The sequence below is a fragment of the Chaetura pelagica genome, unplaced genomic scaffold (genome assembly GCF_000747805.2).
Source record: "Chaetura pelagica isolate M959 unplaced genomic scaffold, ChaPel_1.0 scaffold53, whole genome shotgun sequence".
NCBI classification, from domain to species: Eukaryota; Metazoa; Chordata; class Aves; order Apodiformes; family Apodidae; genus Chaetura; species Chaetura pelagica.
The window spans coordinates 4,281,526-4,300,835 of NW_009952880.1; the positions used below are offsets into that span (position 1 = coordinate 4,281,526).

General features: G+C 39.2%; 1 protein-coding gene across 1 annotated transcript in view; it reads left to right on the forward strand.

Annotated features, from left to right (window-relative positions):
- Positions 1-19,310, forward strand: part of COL14A1 (collagen, type XIV, alpha 1) — a 121,528-nt gene that overhangs the window by 6,469 nt on the left and 95,749 nt on the right. Inside the window, exons 3-4 of the mRNA XM_009995374.1 lie at positions 789-932; positions 4,304-4,390. Of these exons, the coding sequence (XP_009993676.1) occupies positions 789-932; positions 4,304-4,390 (231 nt within the window). The remainder of the gene's footprint in view (positions 1-788; positions 933-4,303; positions 4,391-19,310) is intronic.

Genomic DNA, 19,310 nt, shown 5'->3' on the forward strand with positions numbered 1-19,310 from the left:
TGTAGGGAAGCCTAGAAGTGTTTGAGTGAAAGCATAGGAACCCTATTGCATTCAGAGCTTTGAGGTGAATGTCTCTAGGTGATCTCCCATAGTGAGCTCCCCAGAAAAGACAAAAAGATTTTAGACCAAACTTAAAAAAAACCCACACTACCCAAAACTTTTACATTTTTTTAATGAAAACTTGAAATTTAAAGACAGGCAACAACATGGCTATATCAGGCTAGCTGTGTAGAGGTACTGCTTATGTACCTATTTAAATTGATAGATAGATACCCTTTTTAAATACAACTAAATTAAATATTTGTATATGGTCTTTGTTTGTATGTATCCACAGAAGTGTTTAGTATTTGTATTTATACATGAGAATTTCCTTGCTCAAAGGAAGTGGGCAGAGGTGTTCAGGGGTGACATGGGCATGATGGGGTCAGAACTGGCAGCCAGTCACAGAGCACTGTAAAAGACTGGGTCTGATGTTACCGAACTTGACAGCTTTTTACCAAAAGTTTCTTAATTAATAGCTTTTCTGGGCACTAGCTATTCTATGAGGCCTGGATACAAAGGCTGTTTGATTAGCATTTCTGAGAGAATTGGTCTGTGTCTTTGGTCAGGCTGCCTGACCTCTTACTTTTTTGGAATGCCCTCTGGCCCGGTTGAATGGATAGTCTCAGAAGTGGGAACACTCTAGGTCACTGTAGAGCTGGAGGTAGTTTTAAGTTACTATATTTACTATGCTATAAGAAAAACAAACAAAATTGCATATTTGTGGATTTTTTTCTTTTCTCTTACAGGTGGAAAAACCAATCAATTAATTCTTCAAAGCACTGCAACCAAAGCAATTATTCAAGGTCTTATTCCAGATCAAAACTATGCTCTTCAGATCATTGCATTCAATGAAGATAAGGAGAGTAAGCCAGCACAAGGCCAATTCAGAAGTACGTGTCTTTAGGCCTGACATACAGAATTTATCAGATATTTAATGTAACTTATGAAATTGTAATCAAGTCTGACACGAAGCAGGACAATGGAAAAAGAGTTTCTTCCGTGGTGGAAGGCTCATGAGAGCACAGATTTTACATGGTACATATACAGCTGGAGGCCTGAATTGATTCAGTTGATCTTGTACAGGAGATTCTTGCTTTGGGCTGTCTTTGTTTACATTGGTTTGGAATCACTTTCTTCCCCATTCCATTATGAAATTAGCCAGTATCTTGTGGAAGAGAATCTTCAGTGAGTGGAAACAAGACGGGAAGTGCTATATTCTGATACTTAAAAAATTTCCTTCCTTTCATCCAACTTTTTATTAAAACATTCTTATAGCTGTGCCAGCTGGCAACTAGTTGCTAGCTCAATGATACTATGAAAGGCTAAATTCTTACTGGTCTTCAGCTGTCAAATATATTTACAAATTATGCTCAAGGCTATATCTGACCTACACATACTCTTAATGTCTGAATCATAGTGATAGAGATGTCTTAACTGATTTGTCTTGATCTGAATCTTAAACAGATCAGTTAACTATTGTCAGTGGAGTTCTGGTCAATAAAGATAAAAATGACAGTCTGGGAGTACAGTTGAAAGCCTACTGATTTCCCCTTGACACTGAGTTATTTATCAGTAGCATTGCTAAAACCACCTTTCTCTTAGAACCAGCACAAGATAAAATATGCTGAGTGCTTGATGTGGTGTGTGTCCAAGTCTTTCTAGCTTTTCATCACAGCAACTGCTCTAAGTTCTGTCCGTGTTAGGAAACCCACAAAACCACAGATTACTTTAGCATTAAAGAGCAGCCCACAGAAAGCTATGCCAGCTTCTATAATATTAGGTGTGGCTTTTTTTTTTTTTTAAACTGCCTCTATTTTTCAGGGCATGTAGAGCCAGCAACTTAAGAATGTGCAGGTTATGTTCTATTTACTATACTCTTTCTCTGCTGCAAGTGAAAACATGTAGTACTAAATGAGGCTGGATTTCATTTGACAATACAATGCCTTGCATGAGTAAAACCAGATACAGCATGTATATGTATACTTCATTTTTGCTATCCTGTATTTTGTATTTTTTTCCTCATCTCTGACAAGTGGTCACTAATTCTTGAGATGAAAAAAGGTCAAACATATTCAAAGCTTTGAGAATATTCTTTGGTTTAGTGCTTTGGAAGTAGGTTTTAAATGCTGTTGAGCTGTATAAGGAATTTTCAAGCCTACAATAAAAATTGATTGTTAAAATAGTTTTCCTCTTTATATAGCCAGGTATGCTTTCTTATTCTAGTGCTGCTTGTAAGTTACTGTACATAGTATGTAATTAACAAAGATCACTGGAGAATTTTTTCCTTTTAAAATTCAGCTGTAAAAACATACACTAGGAAGGTTTTTTGTCTGTGTAAATATGAGCTTGGAACAGGCTGCCCAGAGACACTGCGAGGGCTCCATCCCTGGAAGTGTTCAAGGGCAGGCTGGATGGGGCTCTGAGCAGCCTGTTCTAGTGGAAGGTGTCCCTGCCCATGCAGGGGAGTTGGAACTCAATGATCTTCAAGGTCTCTGCCAACTCAAAAATTCTGTCATTCTGTGAGTAAAACTCCTGTCTTCTTGTCCTTCCTATGTGATTGGAATTTTGACCGTTAGAAATGGCTTTTCCAAATTTGTAAAGCTGTCAGGATGTGACCAACTTGTCTCCTGTGTGCGTTTTCAGACTTTTATGCAGTTTCTCTGGAGACTTGCTGCTCAATAGCACTAGCATTAGAGGAAGCCATCAAGCAGCTCCTTAGCTTGCTCTTAGCCTTTTCTCAAAGCCATGCTCTTAGAAGGTGGAGCAATGACATCCTTTGATTTATTAGTATTATTCTGGCTATTTAATCTCTCTTATTTTAGTTGGAGACTTGTCTAGGAAAACCTAAAAACTTAAACCCAGGCTTCTGAGTAAGATCAAGTGTCATCATGGCTTTATCTGTAACTGAGCTAATAACCAAGGTCTACCTGACTCCTTGACTCCCCATCAAGCTTGTGGACCTGAATTTGCTTCTCAATCAGTTTCACAACTTTTTTTCTGAAGGTAGAGCTGATGTACAGGCACACATGCTGTGTTAGTGAGGAGAGGAGTCAAAACTTCAGTTATGTTTTCACCAAATTTTTTTTTTTTTCCTCTATACATAGATTGCAAGAGCTGTAGGTCCTGCAGAGGGTTATCACACTGAGAAGGCCACACTCCAGTGTTTAACAATGGCTTATTGTCTTCCTAAGACTGTAGGATGGTCTTGTGATTATATTTTGGATTGGAACTTAGTGCATTCTTGTCTGTTTCAGATAATCCGTACACTATTGGGTAAATTAATGAAATCTGTTTGACTTTGGTTCCACTTCTGTAAAACAGAATGCTTGTCTATTTTAAATCCTATGTTTCAAGAGACAGGTAACCTTTTATCACCTTCTCACAGTTTTTTTTGAACGACGTAGCCCAGAGACACTGATCCTAGCTGACATTCAGTGCCTGCTTAGATGATTGCTGATCATAATGCAGCTCTACGTAAACTGCAGATTTTAATTGGAGTAGAATGTTGCTGCTATTAAAGATATTCTCCATTTTGTTCTTTTAACCTGTTCCCGGCCATTGTCGACACCAATTACCGTTCTAAGCAACTTCTGAAGGGTTTATTTTTTTTAGCAATTATTTTGCCATAATATTTCAGACTATGAGTAGAGTAATACTGCCTACTAATGTAATGTTAGGAATTGCTGATCAAGCTGTGTTCTGCTAGGCTCTTATGAGACATTTGGGACATAATAAGGGAGGTATCCCACTCACTTGTGGGTCAGGAAACTGTTGAATTCTAAGCTTTCCAGCAGCTTTGCTCTCATGGGAGCATTTTGTGCCCTGGACATAGATTTGGGCATGGGATCTAAGCTGATGCTTTAAAAAGGATAGTGTAACAGCTGGCTTATGTGCTTTTGTGTTGAATGACTTGGAGTGCAACTCTGCAGTGCTGGACTTTCCCCAGCTAGCTTTGCCAATTTTCTGGACTATATTTCCAGTGCTGGATCATGTCATCATGGTCTTAGGTGCTGATGTCACTGTATTTGGACTCTTCTGTGTGAGAAGGGTCACTTTTGAGAACTTTAATGATGATAGGAAGGGGAAAGATTCATAAAGAGAATAAACCCAAAGGGTGAGAGGGAAAACCCAGTAACATTTACTTGTTACCTAAGCTTATTGCAAGATGTTGTGTGCAATTTCTTTATCAGGAAGAAAAAAATTACATGGTTCTGACTGCACTGTTTCTAGTCTGATTATTTTTCCCCTCCTTACTTTTCAGTTAAAGATATTGAGAGAAGAAAAGAAACAAGTAAATCCAAGGTGAAGGATCCAGAAAAAACAAATACGAATAAACCAGCTCCAGAAGGTCAGATCATAACATGTGACTTGTGTGATATTCTGAAAATAATCAGCTTTTTTATTTAGCTTGGCTATTGTGTAGATTTTTCTTTAAGTCAATAACTTAAATCTGGTTCCCAGGGTTAAGTTAAACAGAAGGGAAAAATCAGTATTTTTGGGGATATTGGAGAGTTGCTCCAACAGAGGTATTACTCTTAGTTCTGTGTTCTGCTTTACTGCTTTGTGTAGGAAGCACTAAATACCACCTTGAGCAGCATAAAAGCAGTCTTTGAACCTTCATTAAAGAAATCATACTGCCTGTGCTTCTCCACTGAGTGCTCTTTTAGTAGTGAAGAATCGTGTGTTTGCATGTGTCTATGCCTAGTAATTCTTACCATAGTGGTTGCAAGACAGACTTGCAGTATTGATTCCCACCTAAGTTCAAATATGTGGTATTGTATAATCAGGCACATAATGACTTGGTAACTCTGTCCTAATGTAGGTCATACATATGAAAACATTTAATAGAATAATCAAATGGTTTGGGTTGGAAGGGACCTTTGAGATCATCTAGTTCCAACTCCCCTGCATGGGCAGGGACACCTCCCACCAGATCAGGTTGCTCAAGGCCCCATTCAACCTTGCCCTGAAGATGTCCAGGGAGGGGGCATCCACAACCTCCCTGCGCAACCTGTTCCAGCATCTCACCACCCTCACAGGCATAACGTTTTCCTAATGTCCAGCCTGAATCTCCCCTCTTTAAGCTTCAAACCATTTCCCCTTGTCCTCTCACTACACACCCATGTAAAAAACCCCTACCCCAGCTTTCTTGTAGGCCCCCTTCAGATGTTGGAAAGTTGCTATAAGGTCACCACGGAGACTCCTCTTCTCTAGGCTGAACAACCCCACCTTCCTCAGCCTGCCTTCATAGGGGAGGTGAAATATTTGAAATATTTGGAGGGAAAAATGACAGAGTTCAGTTTGGTTGCAAGGAGCTAATATTCTACTGAAATGTGATATTGCTTGTCATGAGAAGCTTGTCGAGTATGGACAGCAAAATCTATTTCAAGCTTAATATATAACTCTATTTCCTGTTATTCTAAAATTCAAATAACATCTCCCTTATGAAGTAACCCCAGCAGTAATTATTCCCTTCAGTGGTTATTTATGATGTACAGAGCAAGTACAGACGAGAATAGCTTTATATGACCTTAAATAGTCTTTCTGTGAATAAATTGGACAGTTTCAAGGATCCCATTTCTGCTGTTCCTTTTAGCTGTCTCCTACTAATGCAACTATCAAGGACCTCAACCTAAGCTCCTTGAAGCCCATACTCATTTTCCTGACTTCAATGGGTTTTTCATCTTACCGTACATGCTTGTGTTATGTTATATCTATTAACACCAGACAAGTTTGTTTCCATACAGCATTTCTCAAGCCAAAGCACCCTTGAATTTGTCACATTTTAGTGCATTGGGGAAAATATTAGCTAGTATTTACAATGCTTAAAGAAGCAAGTTATATCTGCTAGTGCACAATGAGGTAATGAGTAGGTGATCTTTCATTTCTGGAGGAAGGTTAAGTTGGAAGAGATGGAGGACTAAAGAGGCAACATGTGATTTGTTTTCTTAATGAAACACAAGTGATAGAAGTAGAAGGAGGGAAAACTGGGCCTGTAATAGGAAAATGTTGATTAAATGCAGACAGAGGAAAGTGTCTGCCAAACTGTGGGAGAGGATTTATGCTCTTTTGTGGAGTAACAGCAAAAATACTTTTGGCAAGAAGAGACAGGATCTGCAGTCTTTCCTTTTTAGGATGCTTGTTTACTTGCAAAGCCTTTAGCTCAATTGCTTTCCTCTGCCTTACACAGCTCTTTATTCATCTAAACTTTGTTCAGTTGTATCACAGTAGTTTGTATCAGCAAAATACACTTCTGCCTAGAAGCCTAGTGAAATACTATAGCCTTACTCTTTCTGGGGCAGGTTTTACTAGAAAATGAGGGTATATGTTTGAAAGAACAGCAAAACATATTAACTTCTTAAATGGCAAAAGCAAGTAACTTCTTGATCAGTAGAACGGACCAAAAATACAAAAATGCTATGCTGATTTTTATGAATTCTTGATTTTGTTTAGCTCTATTCCCAATTCAGCTATATTTTAATGTAAAGTAATAAAGGTTTTTCCTACTAACTAGCAGAAGCATATTTCTTTCCTCTGCAAAGTATAGTGATTATTCAAAGTAGTGGAGATTCCAACTGAATGACTTCAGTGGGAGTAGAGTGAGAGTCCAAGCAAAAATCCTGTGCAGAAATAACAGCATCAGCAAAAAAAAACAAGCATAGTTAGGATGGAAGTGAATTCAGAACTGATAAACAAAGACTAATGGTATCAAAAACTTTCCTAGTTTAGTAGATAAGGGCTGTGCCTTCTGTGAATGTCTACACCTCTTCTTATAGAAGTGGTTTTATATAAGAACAGGGTGTTTTTGCAGGAGTTAGAAATACAAAGGTTGTCAGACATTCTCCTGCATATGGAGAACTGTCTGGCAAAATTCTCTGCTGTGACTGTTAGAATAAATATGGCATTAGTGGCCATTTAATCTAAAATCAGCATTTTGGGACAAAACTACTGAAGTGTAGTAATACACTTGTCGAAGTACATGAGAAGGACATAATAATATATATTTATTGTTTATAAATACTTAGCTAATTTGTTTTCTTCAGAGTTCACATAAAAAAACCCAGAAATCTCACTTTCCATTTCAATGGGACAGAGGTTTCACCATAACACTTCCAGTCATAGAAAACAGCTCTCTACAAGATGGATACCTATGTTAATTATTCTCACATTTCTTTTAATCTGTAGTTTGGAGGACTGATTCTGCAGTCCACGATTTGATTACTGACTGTCTAAGGCTCTAGGTGGTGCTGGGTTGTGTGGATGTCTTCTCCTAACCTCCAAAATCTACCTCTTTCTTCTGTCTCAAAATTATTTTGTATCTGAGTTTTGCTCTGTCTTTATGAAAGTCTGTCAGTGGATTGTATGTCTTGCTAATAGTTTTTTCAGCAGCTTGAGTAACCTGGATTAAAATTTTCCATCTATTGTGTCCTGCTCATTCAAGTAGTTTGAAAAGATTTAGTCCTTTCTTTCCTGCTCTTAAGTACTATTCCCTTATCTGAAATAATCCTCCAGTGTACATTCAGTAATGTCATTGTGCCACCAAATTAATTCAGGTTTTTATGCCTAACACTCATCCATCAAATGTTTAGGTTATGTTTGATTTCCAGAAACCTGCTCAAGTTCTTCTGCATTACCACTTTCAAGTCTTGAAACTTCTTCAATTTTTCAGAACCTGTCAGCGTTCAGCTTAGTGATTTATCACTGCTGCACACTCATATTAATAACATCAGAAGCCTTTTCTCTTTCTCTCTGTTGAGATAAACTTCACAGACTTGGCTCCTTTCAGCACACACTGATATTTGAGTGCTTGTGCCCTGGCACTTCTCCAGCTCCCTCAAGTACAATGCTCCTTTCTGCACAGTGACAGGGGTTAATACATTCTGTACCTTCTCAGATGTTATGCAGTTTCTCAAACAGTTTCTACAGGTGATTCTTTTAATCAAATCCCTTTGGGGAGAGGAGAATCCCAGTGTTTTGATTATGTCCTGGGGTAAATATGCAACTATATCCTTTCTCTGCAGAATCTTTCTCTGTGTGTCAGATATATTTTTAACCACCCATTTCAATAAAAGCAGCAAAACACTGGGGACCAGTTTTATTTTCTTGCTTGTGGACTTTATTTTGGGGCTTTTACTTGAGAGGGGTGGTGGGGTAGCCTAGGCTGGCAGCCAAACTCCCACTTAGCTGCTTGTTCACTCCCTTCCCCAGCAGGACAGGGGAGAAAATAGGAGGAACAGGAAAGAAAGAGCTCATGGGTTGAAATAAAGACAGGGAGACTGTTTGCTGATTACCATGGTAGGCAAACAGAGTCAACTAAGGGAAAATTTACTTAATTTATTGCCAATTAAAATAATCTAAAAAAATGTTGCTAATGTGGGGAAGTGGGCTGGGGGCTGGGAAAGACAAACATTAAAATAACAGCTTTCTTCCTAGCTTTCCCAGGCTCAACTTGACCTTCTCCCAGACTCCTCCTCCCTTGTTATCACTGCAGGTTACACTCAGTCCAAGTCCCATCAGAGCAGAAGCAAGCAGTGCAAAAGGGATGTTGAGGGGTTATGACCAAGACATGGTGGCTTCTCTCTGCCATTCATGTCTTCTGCAGTGTGGGTCCTCTGCAGGCTGCAGGGAATATCTGCTCCACCATGGAGCACCTTGTCTAGCCTTGAGATTCCCATTGCTATTTCTCACTTTTTTTTTTTTTTTTACCCCCCCCTCCTCCTCTCTCAGCCTGGCATTTTCTGCTCTTGCTTGAATATGTTTTCCCTGAGGTGACACCAGCTGTGTACTAGCATGGGTGGCCCCTGGCATCCTCTCAAAAAAGCCACCCCTCCAGCCTCCCTGCTCCCAAACCTGAGCATGTGGACACTCAGTACTAGAGATGATCTATCAACTCTTTAGTAGAGTAAAACACACATTCTTAAACCTGTCTTGTTCAGAAATTTCCTTTTGCAAATCTCAGATTGGGATGATTTAGGACAGCACAAAATACTGACCAGATTTCTCTTCTGAATCAAGTTTTTGCAGGGTGAGCCTTCTACAGACGGTAGACTCTTGAAACTGAGAAATAAGCTTTCTTAACAACTGTGATTTATGTATGATGCAATGTAATAGTTATTTTCTCATTGTAAAATGCATGTAATATAGTCATATGGTGAGTATGACTTCTCAGGGAGGTCAGCGATCCTCTCTGCACAGCACAGAACATGCTGGTTAGTTCAACTTTCCCAACTGAAATTTGTATTTCATCCCTGGAGCAATTCCATTATCACAGAATGATTTGAGCTGGAAGGGACCTTAAAGATTATCTAGTTCCAAGCCCCCTGCATGGGCTGGGACACCTCCCATTAGACCAGGTTGCTCAAAGGTATTAGGAGCACATGTGTTGTTTAGGGGTTTTTTTGCCAGTTCCTATTAAACTCAAGTGCTGTACAGCAGCATGAAAAATCCTGGGAGAACTGCAGCTTCTTAAAGCTCTTAGATTGTAGAATCATAGGGGTTGGAAGGGACCTCTGAAGATCACCATGTCCAACCCCCCTGCTGCAGCAGGAACACCTAGGGCAGATCACACAGGAACACGTCCAGACAGGTCTTGAAAGTCTCCAGAGAATGCTTCTTTTTGAGGGAGAAACCTTTACTGCATGCCAGGAATCAAGCTGGCAGAATATTACCTGAGCTGCCTGGGCCAGTGTGGGGCCAGCTGGATGACCTGAGAACAGGGGTATTGCCCTTCAGTTCCCGTCCCAAAAGGAGTATACAGGAGGAAGCTTTAGGATAAATCACTGAATCACAGAATTACTTTGTTTGGAAAAGACCTTGAAGGTTGCTGAGTCCAACTGTTAACCTAACACTAACAAGTCCTTAACTGAACTATATCCCTAAGTACCATGTCTGTATGATTCTTAAATATCTCCAGTGATGGTGACTCCACCACTGCCCTAGGCAGCCTGTTCCAGTGCCTAATAACACTTTTGGTGAAGGAATTCTTCCTAACATTCAATCTAAACATCCCCTGGTGCAACTTGAGGCCATTTCCTCTTGTCCTATTGCTTGTAACTTCGTTGAACAGACCGATCCCCACCTCTTTACAACCTCCTTTAAGGTAGTTGTAGAGAACAATAAGGTCTCCCCTCAACCTCCTTTTCTCTAGGCTAAACACTCTCAGCTCCCTCAGCCATTCCTCCTAAGACATATGGTTCAAACCCTTCATCATCTTTGTTGCCCTTCTTTGGACACCCTGTAGTAAGTCAATGTCCTTTCTGTAGTGAGGGTCCCAGAACTGAACACAGTTCTTGAGGTGTGGCCTCACCAGTGCTGACTATAGGGGTAAGATCACCTGGACTGACAATAAAAGCTAGATCTGAGTTTCTCATTGTGGAACACTGAGAGAAGCAGGTAGAAATTCAGGATAGATAATTTACAACTCATCTGTTGGGTCGTGGGTTTAGAAAGGACAACCTGGGAATGGAAGAGTGAAAAAGAATATAGAAATCGTAGTGGGCCTGAGAGACAGGAAGAAAGTGCAAGAGCTCTGTTTAATGAGCTGTGTAATGCCATATCTCTTCTGCCACAAAGTATGATAGAAAGGTGCAGATGCCAGGTTTTATTATCTGTATGCAGATAATGCACTGTGAACTAACACTGAAGACATTGAATAGTGACTTCATGTGTCTTGATCATTATTTCTGCATTTTTATAATAATTTAAATATACAAAATTTAGAGGAGGTGGTAGAAATAGCCTGTAAGGATAAACAAATATTTCCCTTGAAATAATTTAATATTATTAGTGACTTTCACTAGTGACCTTTAGTGAATTTCATATTATTAGTGATATTATTTTTTATTATTATTATCACAAATGTCTATAAATACAAGTTATAAATCTAGAGAATGGCTACTTATTCAGGATTCCCTCTGACACATTCTGATCGTACTCTCCTCTGTTTTCTTCACTAATCAGTGCTGCACAGAGAAGAGATTTTGGTTATATGGTACTAAATTTCAAGTTTTTAGCACTTTCAGGGTTTAGTGTCATAAAGACTCCAGGAAAGAGCAATCTGGCATGTGATCATTACCTGCTAAGTATTCATAGGAATAAGTATGCCTGCAGGTGTGCTCTGCCAGTGCTCTGAATCATGCAGAAATGATGTCTCTTTGGTGCTGGATCTTCTGTAGTTTCTCATGTGAACATAACTTTTAGCTTCGAGGTCCATGTCTAGAACATAGGTGGAGTTTTCAGCAGCCTGCAAGAGCTGTGCATATGTATCAAAAGCTGTTCTATTTTGCAGTGAGTAGTTTATTTCTTTGGTTTTCCCATTTTTACATTGATTTCACATTATTAGTGATACTATTATTTACATTCTTGCTACAGTCTTTCCAAGTAAACGTTTCTGAATTCTTTTTTCATAATATTTTTTCTTTTAGTGCTGTGCTCACTATCCAATAATGCAGAAGGCATATCATTCCTCAAAATGACATGGTACACAGATCTGAGGTTTCTATTCTAAAAGCTGTTGCAGTGAGGTCATATCAGTCTTCTGATAGTGATAGAAACAAGAGGAGCAGTAAATTTGCAAAATACACTGATTTGCTTTCTTCTTCCAATACTTCTATTACCTTTGATGCAAATAAGCACCGGGGAGAGATTTTTTACAAGGCCAAGTAGCAATAGCACAAGGGGCAACAGTTTCAGAGAGGGGAGATTTAGGTTAAACATGAGGAAGAAATTATTTAGAGTGATGAGACACTGGAACAGGTTGCCTGGAGACGTTGGGTTGCCCCATCCCTGGAAATGTTCAAGGCCAGGCTGGAGCAATCTGGTCTAGTAGGAGGTGTCCTTGCTCACAGCAGGGAGTTGGAACTAGATTATCTTTAAGGTCCCTTCCAACCCAAACCATTCCGTGGTTCAGTCTGTAGCTGTTGAATGGCATTATTTAAGAAGAGTAGGAAAAAAGTTCACAGAGAGGTATTTTAAAATAATAGTAGAAGAGCATTATTGTTTCATAAGATAGTTTAGTGTTTAGGGGTTGTAGGCTGAATGGTTGGACTTGATGATCTTGACAATTCTATGATTCTATGATCATCTAATTTATTAACTGGTTTGTTTAGTTATGTCAGATGATTCAGTTAAGTATTACTAGACTGTGAAATGAATGCTGTGAGGTATTTGACAAAGCCACAGGAATTAATACCTTCTGACCTTCTGCTCCGTTGGCTGTGTTTCACAGTTTTACTCACTTCATCCTGGCTAATGTAACTGCAAATGTCAGTTTTAGTCATGAAATTTTTTGTTTTTATTATTACTCTCTGAACTCCTAGGCTATGGAACTCATTAACTATGTCTTTACACAACCTATAATTGACCTTGCTAACAGTGTTTCCCTGAGCTTTTTGTAGAGTTCTTTAGCTCTTATGATATGAGAAGGCAGAAGAAAGAAATAGTAACTGTGCTGTGTGGGCATTTCCCCTCCACCATTCTGTTCTTCCTGAACAGTCCTTATCTCCTCAGCCCTTGCACATTAACCTGTCTCTGCAATCTGAGTATAAAAACATAGTTCACTGAAAGTACTTAACTCTTCCACTGTCAGCATGATTTCTTTTTCCTCTTGTGTTGGGATCAGTGAATCCTGTAGCCCAGTAGAAGCACAGCATGCAGGGTTGCCTCAGCTCCATGCCTTCAGAGCCAAAATGCAAGGCTGAACATGTAGTCCCAATAGGTCTGGCGTGATCAAGTACAGGTCTTGGCCAAACAAATATTAATCAGCCACCTGTGTGGGTGGAACTTGCCTCTTTTATTCCTTCATACTTTTTTTTTTCCCCATGCTTGTTCCTTTCCAAAATACCTTGATCCCTCCCTTTTGTTGCCTTTGATTCCCCCCCCTACTCATATTGTATTAAATCTCAGTTTACCTGACATCCTCAGTTACCCCACATACTCTTTCCTGTATCCCGTAAGTCTCATTACCCCCTAAGCAGTAACCCACAGCAGTCTGAACCATGAACAGACCATGTTGTGAAGAAGGTACAAATTACAAAATATGTTCCAGATCTTGGAAGGTATGAACAGGAAGAGATCCCTGTAATTAATATTTAGTTTCTGGGGTTATGCTGGATTTACACTGAACATCTTGGCCTGAGGCTGCATAGTAGGTAAAGCACACGGTCACCATGGAGACTTTTGATTGGAAATCGACCTGGACAGGCTGGAGAGTTGGGCAGGGAGAAACTTGATGAAATTCAACAAGGGCAAGTGTAGAGTCTTGTATCTGGGGAAGAACAACCCCATGTACCAGTACAGGTTGGGGGCTGACCTGCTGGAGAGCAGTGTAGAAGAAAGGGACCTGGGGGTCCTGGTAGACAGGAGGATGACCATGAGCTAGCAATGTGCCTTGGTGGCCAAGAAGGCCAATGACATCCTGGGGTGTATTAGAAAGGGTGTGGTTAGTCGGTCAAGAGAGGTTCTCCTCCCCCTCTATTCTGCCTTGGTGAGGCCACATCTGGAGTATTGTGTCCAGTTCTGGGCCCCTCAGTTCAAGAAGGACAGGGAACTGCTTGAAAGAGTCCATTGCCACAAAAATGATGAAAGGAGTGGAACATCTCCTTGATGAGGAAAGGCTGAGGGAGCTGGGTCCCTTTAGCTTGGAGAAGAGGAGATGTTTATAAATATGTTAAGGGCAAGTGTCAGGATGATGGAGCCAGGTTTTTTTCAGTGAAGTCTAGTGATAGGACAAGGGGCAATGGATGCAAACTGGAACATAGGAGGTTCCATGTGAATATCAAGAAGAACTTTCCTGTGAGAAGGACAGAGCACTGGAACAGGCTGCCCAGAGAGGTTGTGGAGTCTCCTTCTCTGGAGACATTCAAAACCCGCCTGGACACGTTCCTGTGTAATGTGCTCTGGGCGACCCTGCTCTGGCAGGGGGTTTGGATTAGATGATTTTTCAAGGTCCCTTCCAACCCCTAAGGTTCTGTGATTCTGTGAAATTTTTGATCACCTTGAGTCTTTTCTAATCAACGTTTCTGCTTGACTTTGTTTGTTTGGTTTTGGTTTGGTTTTGTTTTTTATTTTTTGTTGCAGTGCAGGATGATATCAAAGGGTTGCTTGAACTAGATGCAATCAAGTTTACTGCAAAACTGGTGGCAGTGCAGCCATATTGTCCAGTACAGCACACTCCCTAGTGCATGCATGAACTTACTTAGAACTAGCTAGCTCAAGGACTTCTCCCTTATCCTTGATTACGAAGTGTAGGATGACTCTGGTCATTATTCTTTAGTATCAGTTTCTTAGATGCTGCAGAATAGAGACAGAAGCATTTCTGAATTTGGAGATATGATAAGTTCTTTAAACATTGTGGAGTACTTCAGTGTGGTAGGGTTCATTTTTGGACCTCTGTTTATTACAGTTTGCATGAAAAAGTATAGTGAAGTTTACAGCTGTTGTTTGCTTTTGTCTAAATGGTAGGCTGCTGTCTAATTTCCCTAGAAGTTGTATATACATTATACTGAGTCTTGAATATTTCATCTTTGCAGCATCTGTAGGGGTTGTGTGGATGCATTACCTTGTCATACATGAAACAGATAGATACTTGTTTCATTGCCTGACAGCTGGGAACATGTAGTCTATGTAGGCTGTTAGGTTACTTCAGAACTGTTTGGTTTTTTTCAGTTTGCTTTTGAGTTCTGTGCTTACCATTCAGACAAAGGTTTTAGTAGTCTTTACTAAAACTTGCTTTTCAGTAGTGTGTGGCATGCAGTGACATGCACTCCTTTGACCTGATTGTGGATAGCTCTGGTCTGTGCGGTGTGTACATGCTTGTTCTAGTATTTGCTAATCAATTAAAGGTAATACGAACAGAAAAATTAATCTACTGTCCATGCTTCTTTAAGAGGGTGGACTCAGATCCCCATACCTCCCTTGGGAAAACTGGGGAATACTTGGGCCATGCTGCAACATTCTGAGAACACCAGAAAGCTTTGGCAAGCATTTAGAGCTATGCTCTGCTCACCATAGTTTTCTGACCACTCTGAAGCTGTTTAGCTCAGGAATAATTTTTTAAACCTGTTTTGGTTTCAAACTTGGTCACTCTTCCTTTGGACACACTTGTCTTTGTTCTGCCTAACCTTTGTCCAAGCAGAGGATCCATGATGCATTACCCTACCTCAGCTCTCACTAGTCAAAGCAGCATGTGACCATCTGATGTTTGCTAATAGGACTCTCAAATGCCTGCAGCCAGTCTGTTGTGTCAGTGGTTTCACTGCTGGTCAGATCACTGTCCTGATGTTGTGTTAAAAAATCTCTGCTCTGGACTCTACTCTACCCAGCAGTGGTATCAGCAGCCCTCACCCATGCTAGGTTGGTGGAGCCTATTTTTTTTTTTTTTAATTGTGACTTTTTTTTTTTTTTTAATTGTGACTTTTTTTTTTTTTTTAATTGTGACTTTTTTTTTTTTTTTAATTGTGACTTTTTTTTTTTTTTTAATTGTGACTTTTTTTTTTTTTTTAAATAGTGACTTATTTTTTGACTTGTGCTGTGTGTGGTGGCTTTACATTCTTTTTCTTTGTGACTTCTTGTGGACTCTTTTCTTCTCAACTTAGATGATGCAAACATCTCTTTAAAAATAGGAGATGAAGTAGACTTGCCAAAATATACCGTTGCTTTCTTTGACATATGAATTAAGGATACACCATCCAAGCTGTGTCAGTTTCTGTGCTTCTCAGAAGGCAGATTTTTATGAGAAGCATCCTTTAAGTTTCCAAGTTAGTCTTTATACCTGTGAACCACCATACAGAGCTTTGTACATTAGACATTACTTATTAGTCACTGGAAGACTTCCTGGAGAACTGTTGGAAGAGGACTCTTGGGTAAACTCCCCATTACTGTCCAGAAAGTTAAGCTTGGTGTTCTGTATGAACAATGCTTATTCCAGGAGTTCATCATGTGAATTTCTCTGAAAGACATAGCTAAGTTTTTGTGTCCTTTGACTACTAATTGCAACTTGGATTTTTTTTGCAACTGTAATACTTTGATGGACCTCGCCAGAATCCTTCAGCTGACTCATGCTTCCTGCCTCCAACTGGAAAACCTGATAGGAAGTATCAGCACTGACAGAAGGGACTGAATTCTGGTGCTCTTCCTTTGCCATAATTTTGGTAGTTGCTGTGGAGAAAACCAAGCTACATTTAGAGATTGCGACATTTACATCCGGCAACATCTGGCCAAACTAAATAGCCATTAGTTTACTTGTAAGTGTGTTAAAATAATCTGAATAAGACATTTTTTTAAGAGTCCTTCATCTGGCAACAAAAATTCTCATAGTCAGTCTGTAGGATTGTTTATGACTGTGTAATCCAGGTAAATACCTTGTATGTTAAGAGTGATGATTGTCTTTGACAGAGGCACTATTTAGACTTTGAAACTGAAGCTACATAGTTACAAGTTGAAACTAAGGGCGGTTTTCAAAATTTGTGTGGCAACCTTGAAGGGAGAACCAAAAAATCTTTGGCCAGGTGGTAGAAGACAGTTAATAAACACTGAAGTGCAAGACCAAGACCCTCTTGTGAGAAAGCTACGATCGTTAAGGATTGGTGCATTCATCAGCAGAGTTAGCTGTTGTGGGTTTGCACTCTAGTCTTGTTGAACAGCCTCATGACGAAGCTGCATTGCTTTGTGCTCTGGACAGCAACACAGGAGATGAAAGTTCATGTTTTGGTATCTCTTTTCAGGAACTGTGAACCCTGAGATGGCCTTGTCTTGAATGCAACTAGAAGATGCCAAATCTTTTTCGCTTTTCAGTTGTCTGCTGTGCAAGTTCCCTTTCCAGGCTGTTCCTTATGCTTTGAGAGAGGAGTCTTGTTTCATAGTCTGTCTCATTCAGCTGATGCTAACACTGTTATCAATATCAAGCAAGAGCTTGTACTGAGGATAGAGGATTTCAGGGTAATTTCCACCCTTGTTGCACACCATCTTCGTGTTCTTTCTGGACCTCTTGATGCAGGACACACTGATTCTGGGCTGTCTCATGGTCAGTGCCCTTTACCTGGTGCCCTGTGTGCTGAATAAGCCTCAGTGTTACAACTGAGTGTTGTGCCTTGGTTAAAAAGCTGCTAGTTAGTAGCTGAAATACAATTTACTTGCAAAAATGGTCTATGTGTTCCACCTCAAAAGTGTTGCCTGTCTGTTTGATGTACTGATTGTACTAGTATATCTGCATGCAATGAGGGAGTCCTGTTTCCTCATCTAACTTCTTAGAATTTATGGTCTTTTGCACTGATCTTTCATAATAAAGTAAAACTGTAAATTGTGGGTACAGGGATGGTAGCTCCTTCAGAAGACTAAATTTGCTGTGACCTGTGAAGTACCACTCCTATCTCATCTTTCCTCTCCCTGCCCTCAAGACTTTTCAAATTCAATATTTGAATTTAGCTCCCTAGGAGGCAAGGGGGTGGTGTCAAGCTGTGGCAGATGTTTCTGCCTTAAGAGCTTCATAATCTTTAGTGATTTTTTTTGTTCTCTAAGAAGTAGTAATAAAGCATCAGTTGCAAGGAATAATTATGTATCTGTTAGAAGCTGATTGAGATACTTCTATGACTATTGGGATAGTTCTGTTTACTTATACCTTAAAAAAAGAAAATGACATGAAGAAGCTTGTATTTTGTCTCAACAGAATCATAGGTCCTTTGCCAGCTTGCAACTGTTAGTACTTTATTAATCAAGTGGAGAGAGCCCCTAAAACTGATCCAATATAATGTGATTATGCAACAATTATTATTTATTGGGAAAAAATGAACAGGAGCAACTGAAAAATTATTGAATATTGAATACAGAACATTATTTTTTTTTAATGACAAAGATTCTGTTGAGTTCCATAGGACTGTTGTCATATATTTTTATATTGTTTCCCTTACCCTGCTTTTCAGGCATCAGTGTAGTTTAACTAATATACACATATGTATATTTTGAAGTACATGGTTTTAGTTAAGGGCCAGCAATTTCTATTTGGTTATGGCTATTGTTATTATTATTTATATTATTGTAATTATTGCTAAGTAGCTACTGGTCAAACTAAACCCAAATACAGATGTCTAAGCATAGTCTGTACCTGTGGTCAGCATCTCCTTTGGTTTTGACAGCTCCCATAGCAGTTGTATACTTTGGATAGCAACTAGTAATTTGTCTAGATTAATTAAAATAATAGTCTTTTCCTTTTAAATTCACTTTTAGAGATTTAGATTTTGCCATTGTTTCTGAAAGATGTTTTTAAAAACATAATATGCAATATAATTTTTGAGTCCTGTTAACTCCTGTGCAGACCTTTTCCAAGGAATCAGATTAGTATTTTTCTCATATGTGAGCAAATTAAAGATAAAAAATTGCCTTCCTCTGTAGGGCAAAATTGTTGAGAAAATTCCTGTCTTCAGGCTAAGGAAAGATTTTTTGTTTTATTTTTTAAAAATGCAGCTGGATTGGGAGGTAAAACTTTTCATTCCATTTTAAATGCTTTGAAACACTATAAAGAAATGTAGCTGTAAATGGCATTGAATGAAAGAAAATATTCAGTAAAGTATTTTAAGATTTATTATTAGTCCTTCTGTAATTTAAAAATTTCTTTATCCACCATATAAAATATCACATAACTGATGTGCCTGTATGTATTTTTTATCTGTCTGGGTGGGACTGTAAGTACAAGATAAAAAAATAGTAAGAGAATGGAAGAAATTTACAGAAAGAGACATAGCAGGCTTGAAGACATCAGGGTGATCTGCCTGACTGGAAAAATATACAACATGGTTATTTAGTGATTTGTTTATGGCCAGTTATAATTACTTCAGTGGATAAGAGGAATTTGAGTCTGTGAACTAGAGAAAAAACAAAATCAAACCTTATCTTAAATGCTCAGTTAGGAAAAGAGATCTGTGGTGTGTTTATTGCTGCTTAGCCAGTACTTCAATGCAATATGGTGGCACAGGGTTTTGGGATGTTTCTTCTAAATACTCATTGAGACATCCATAATCAAATCCTCCAGGGAAGACTTTCTTTGTTTTGATATTTGTCTACTTTTGGTTACTAGCACATTGAATCATCGAATGGTTTGGATTGGAAGGGACCTTAAAGATCATCTAGTTCCAACCCCCCTGCCATGAGGAGGGACACCTGCCACTAGACAAGGTTGCTGAGAGCCCCATCCAACCTGGTCTTGATCACTTCCAGGGAGAGGGCAGGATTTTATTTTAAGAGATTAGGAATTAAATATATAGAAACTAATTACAGAA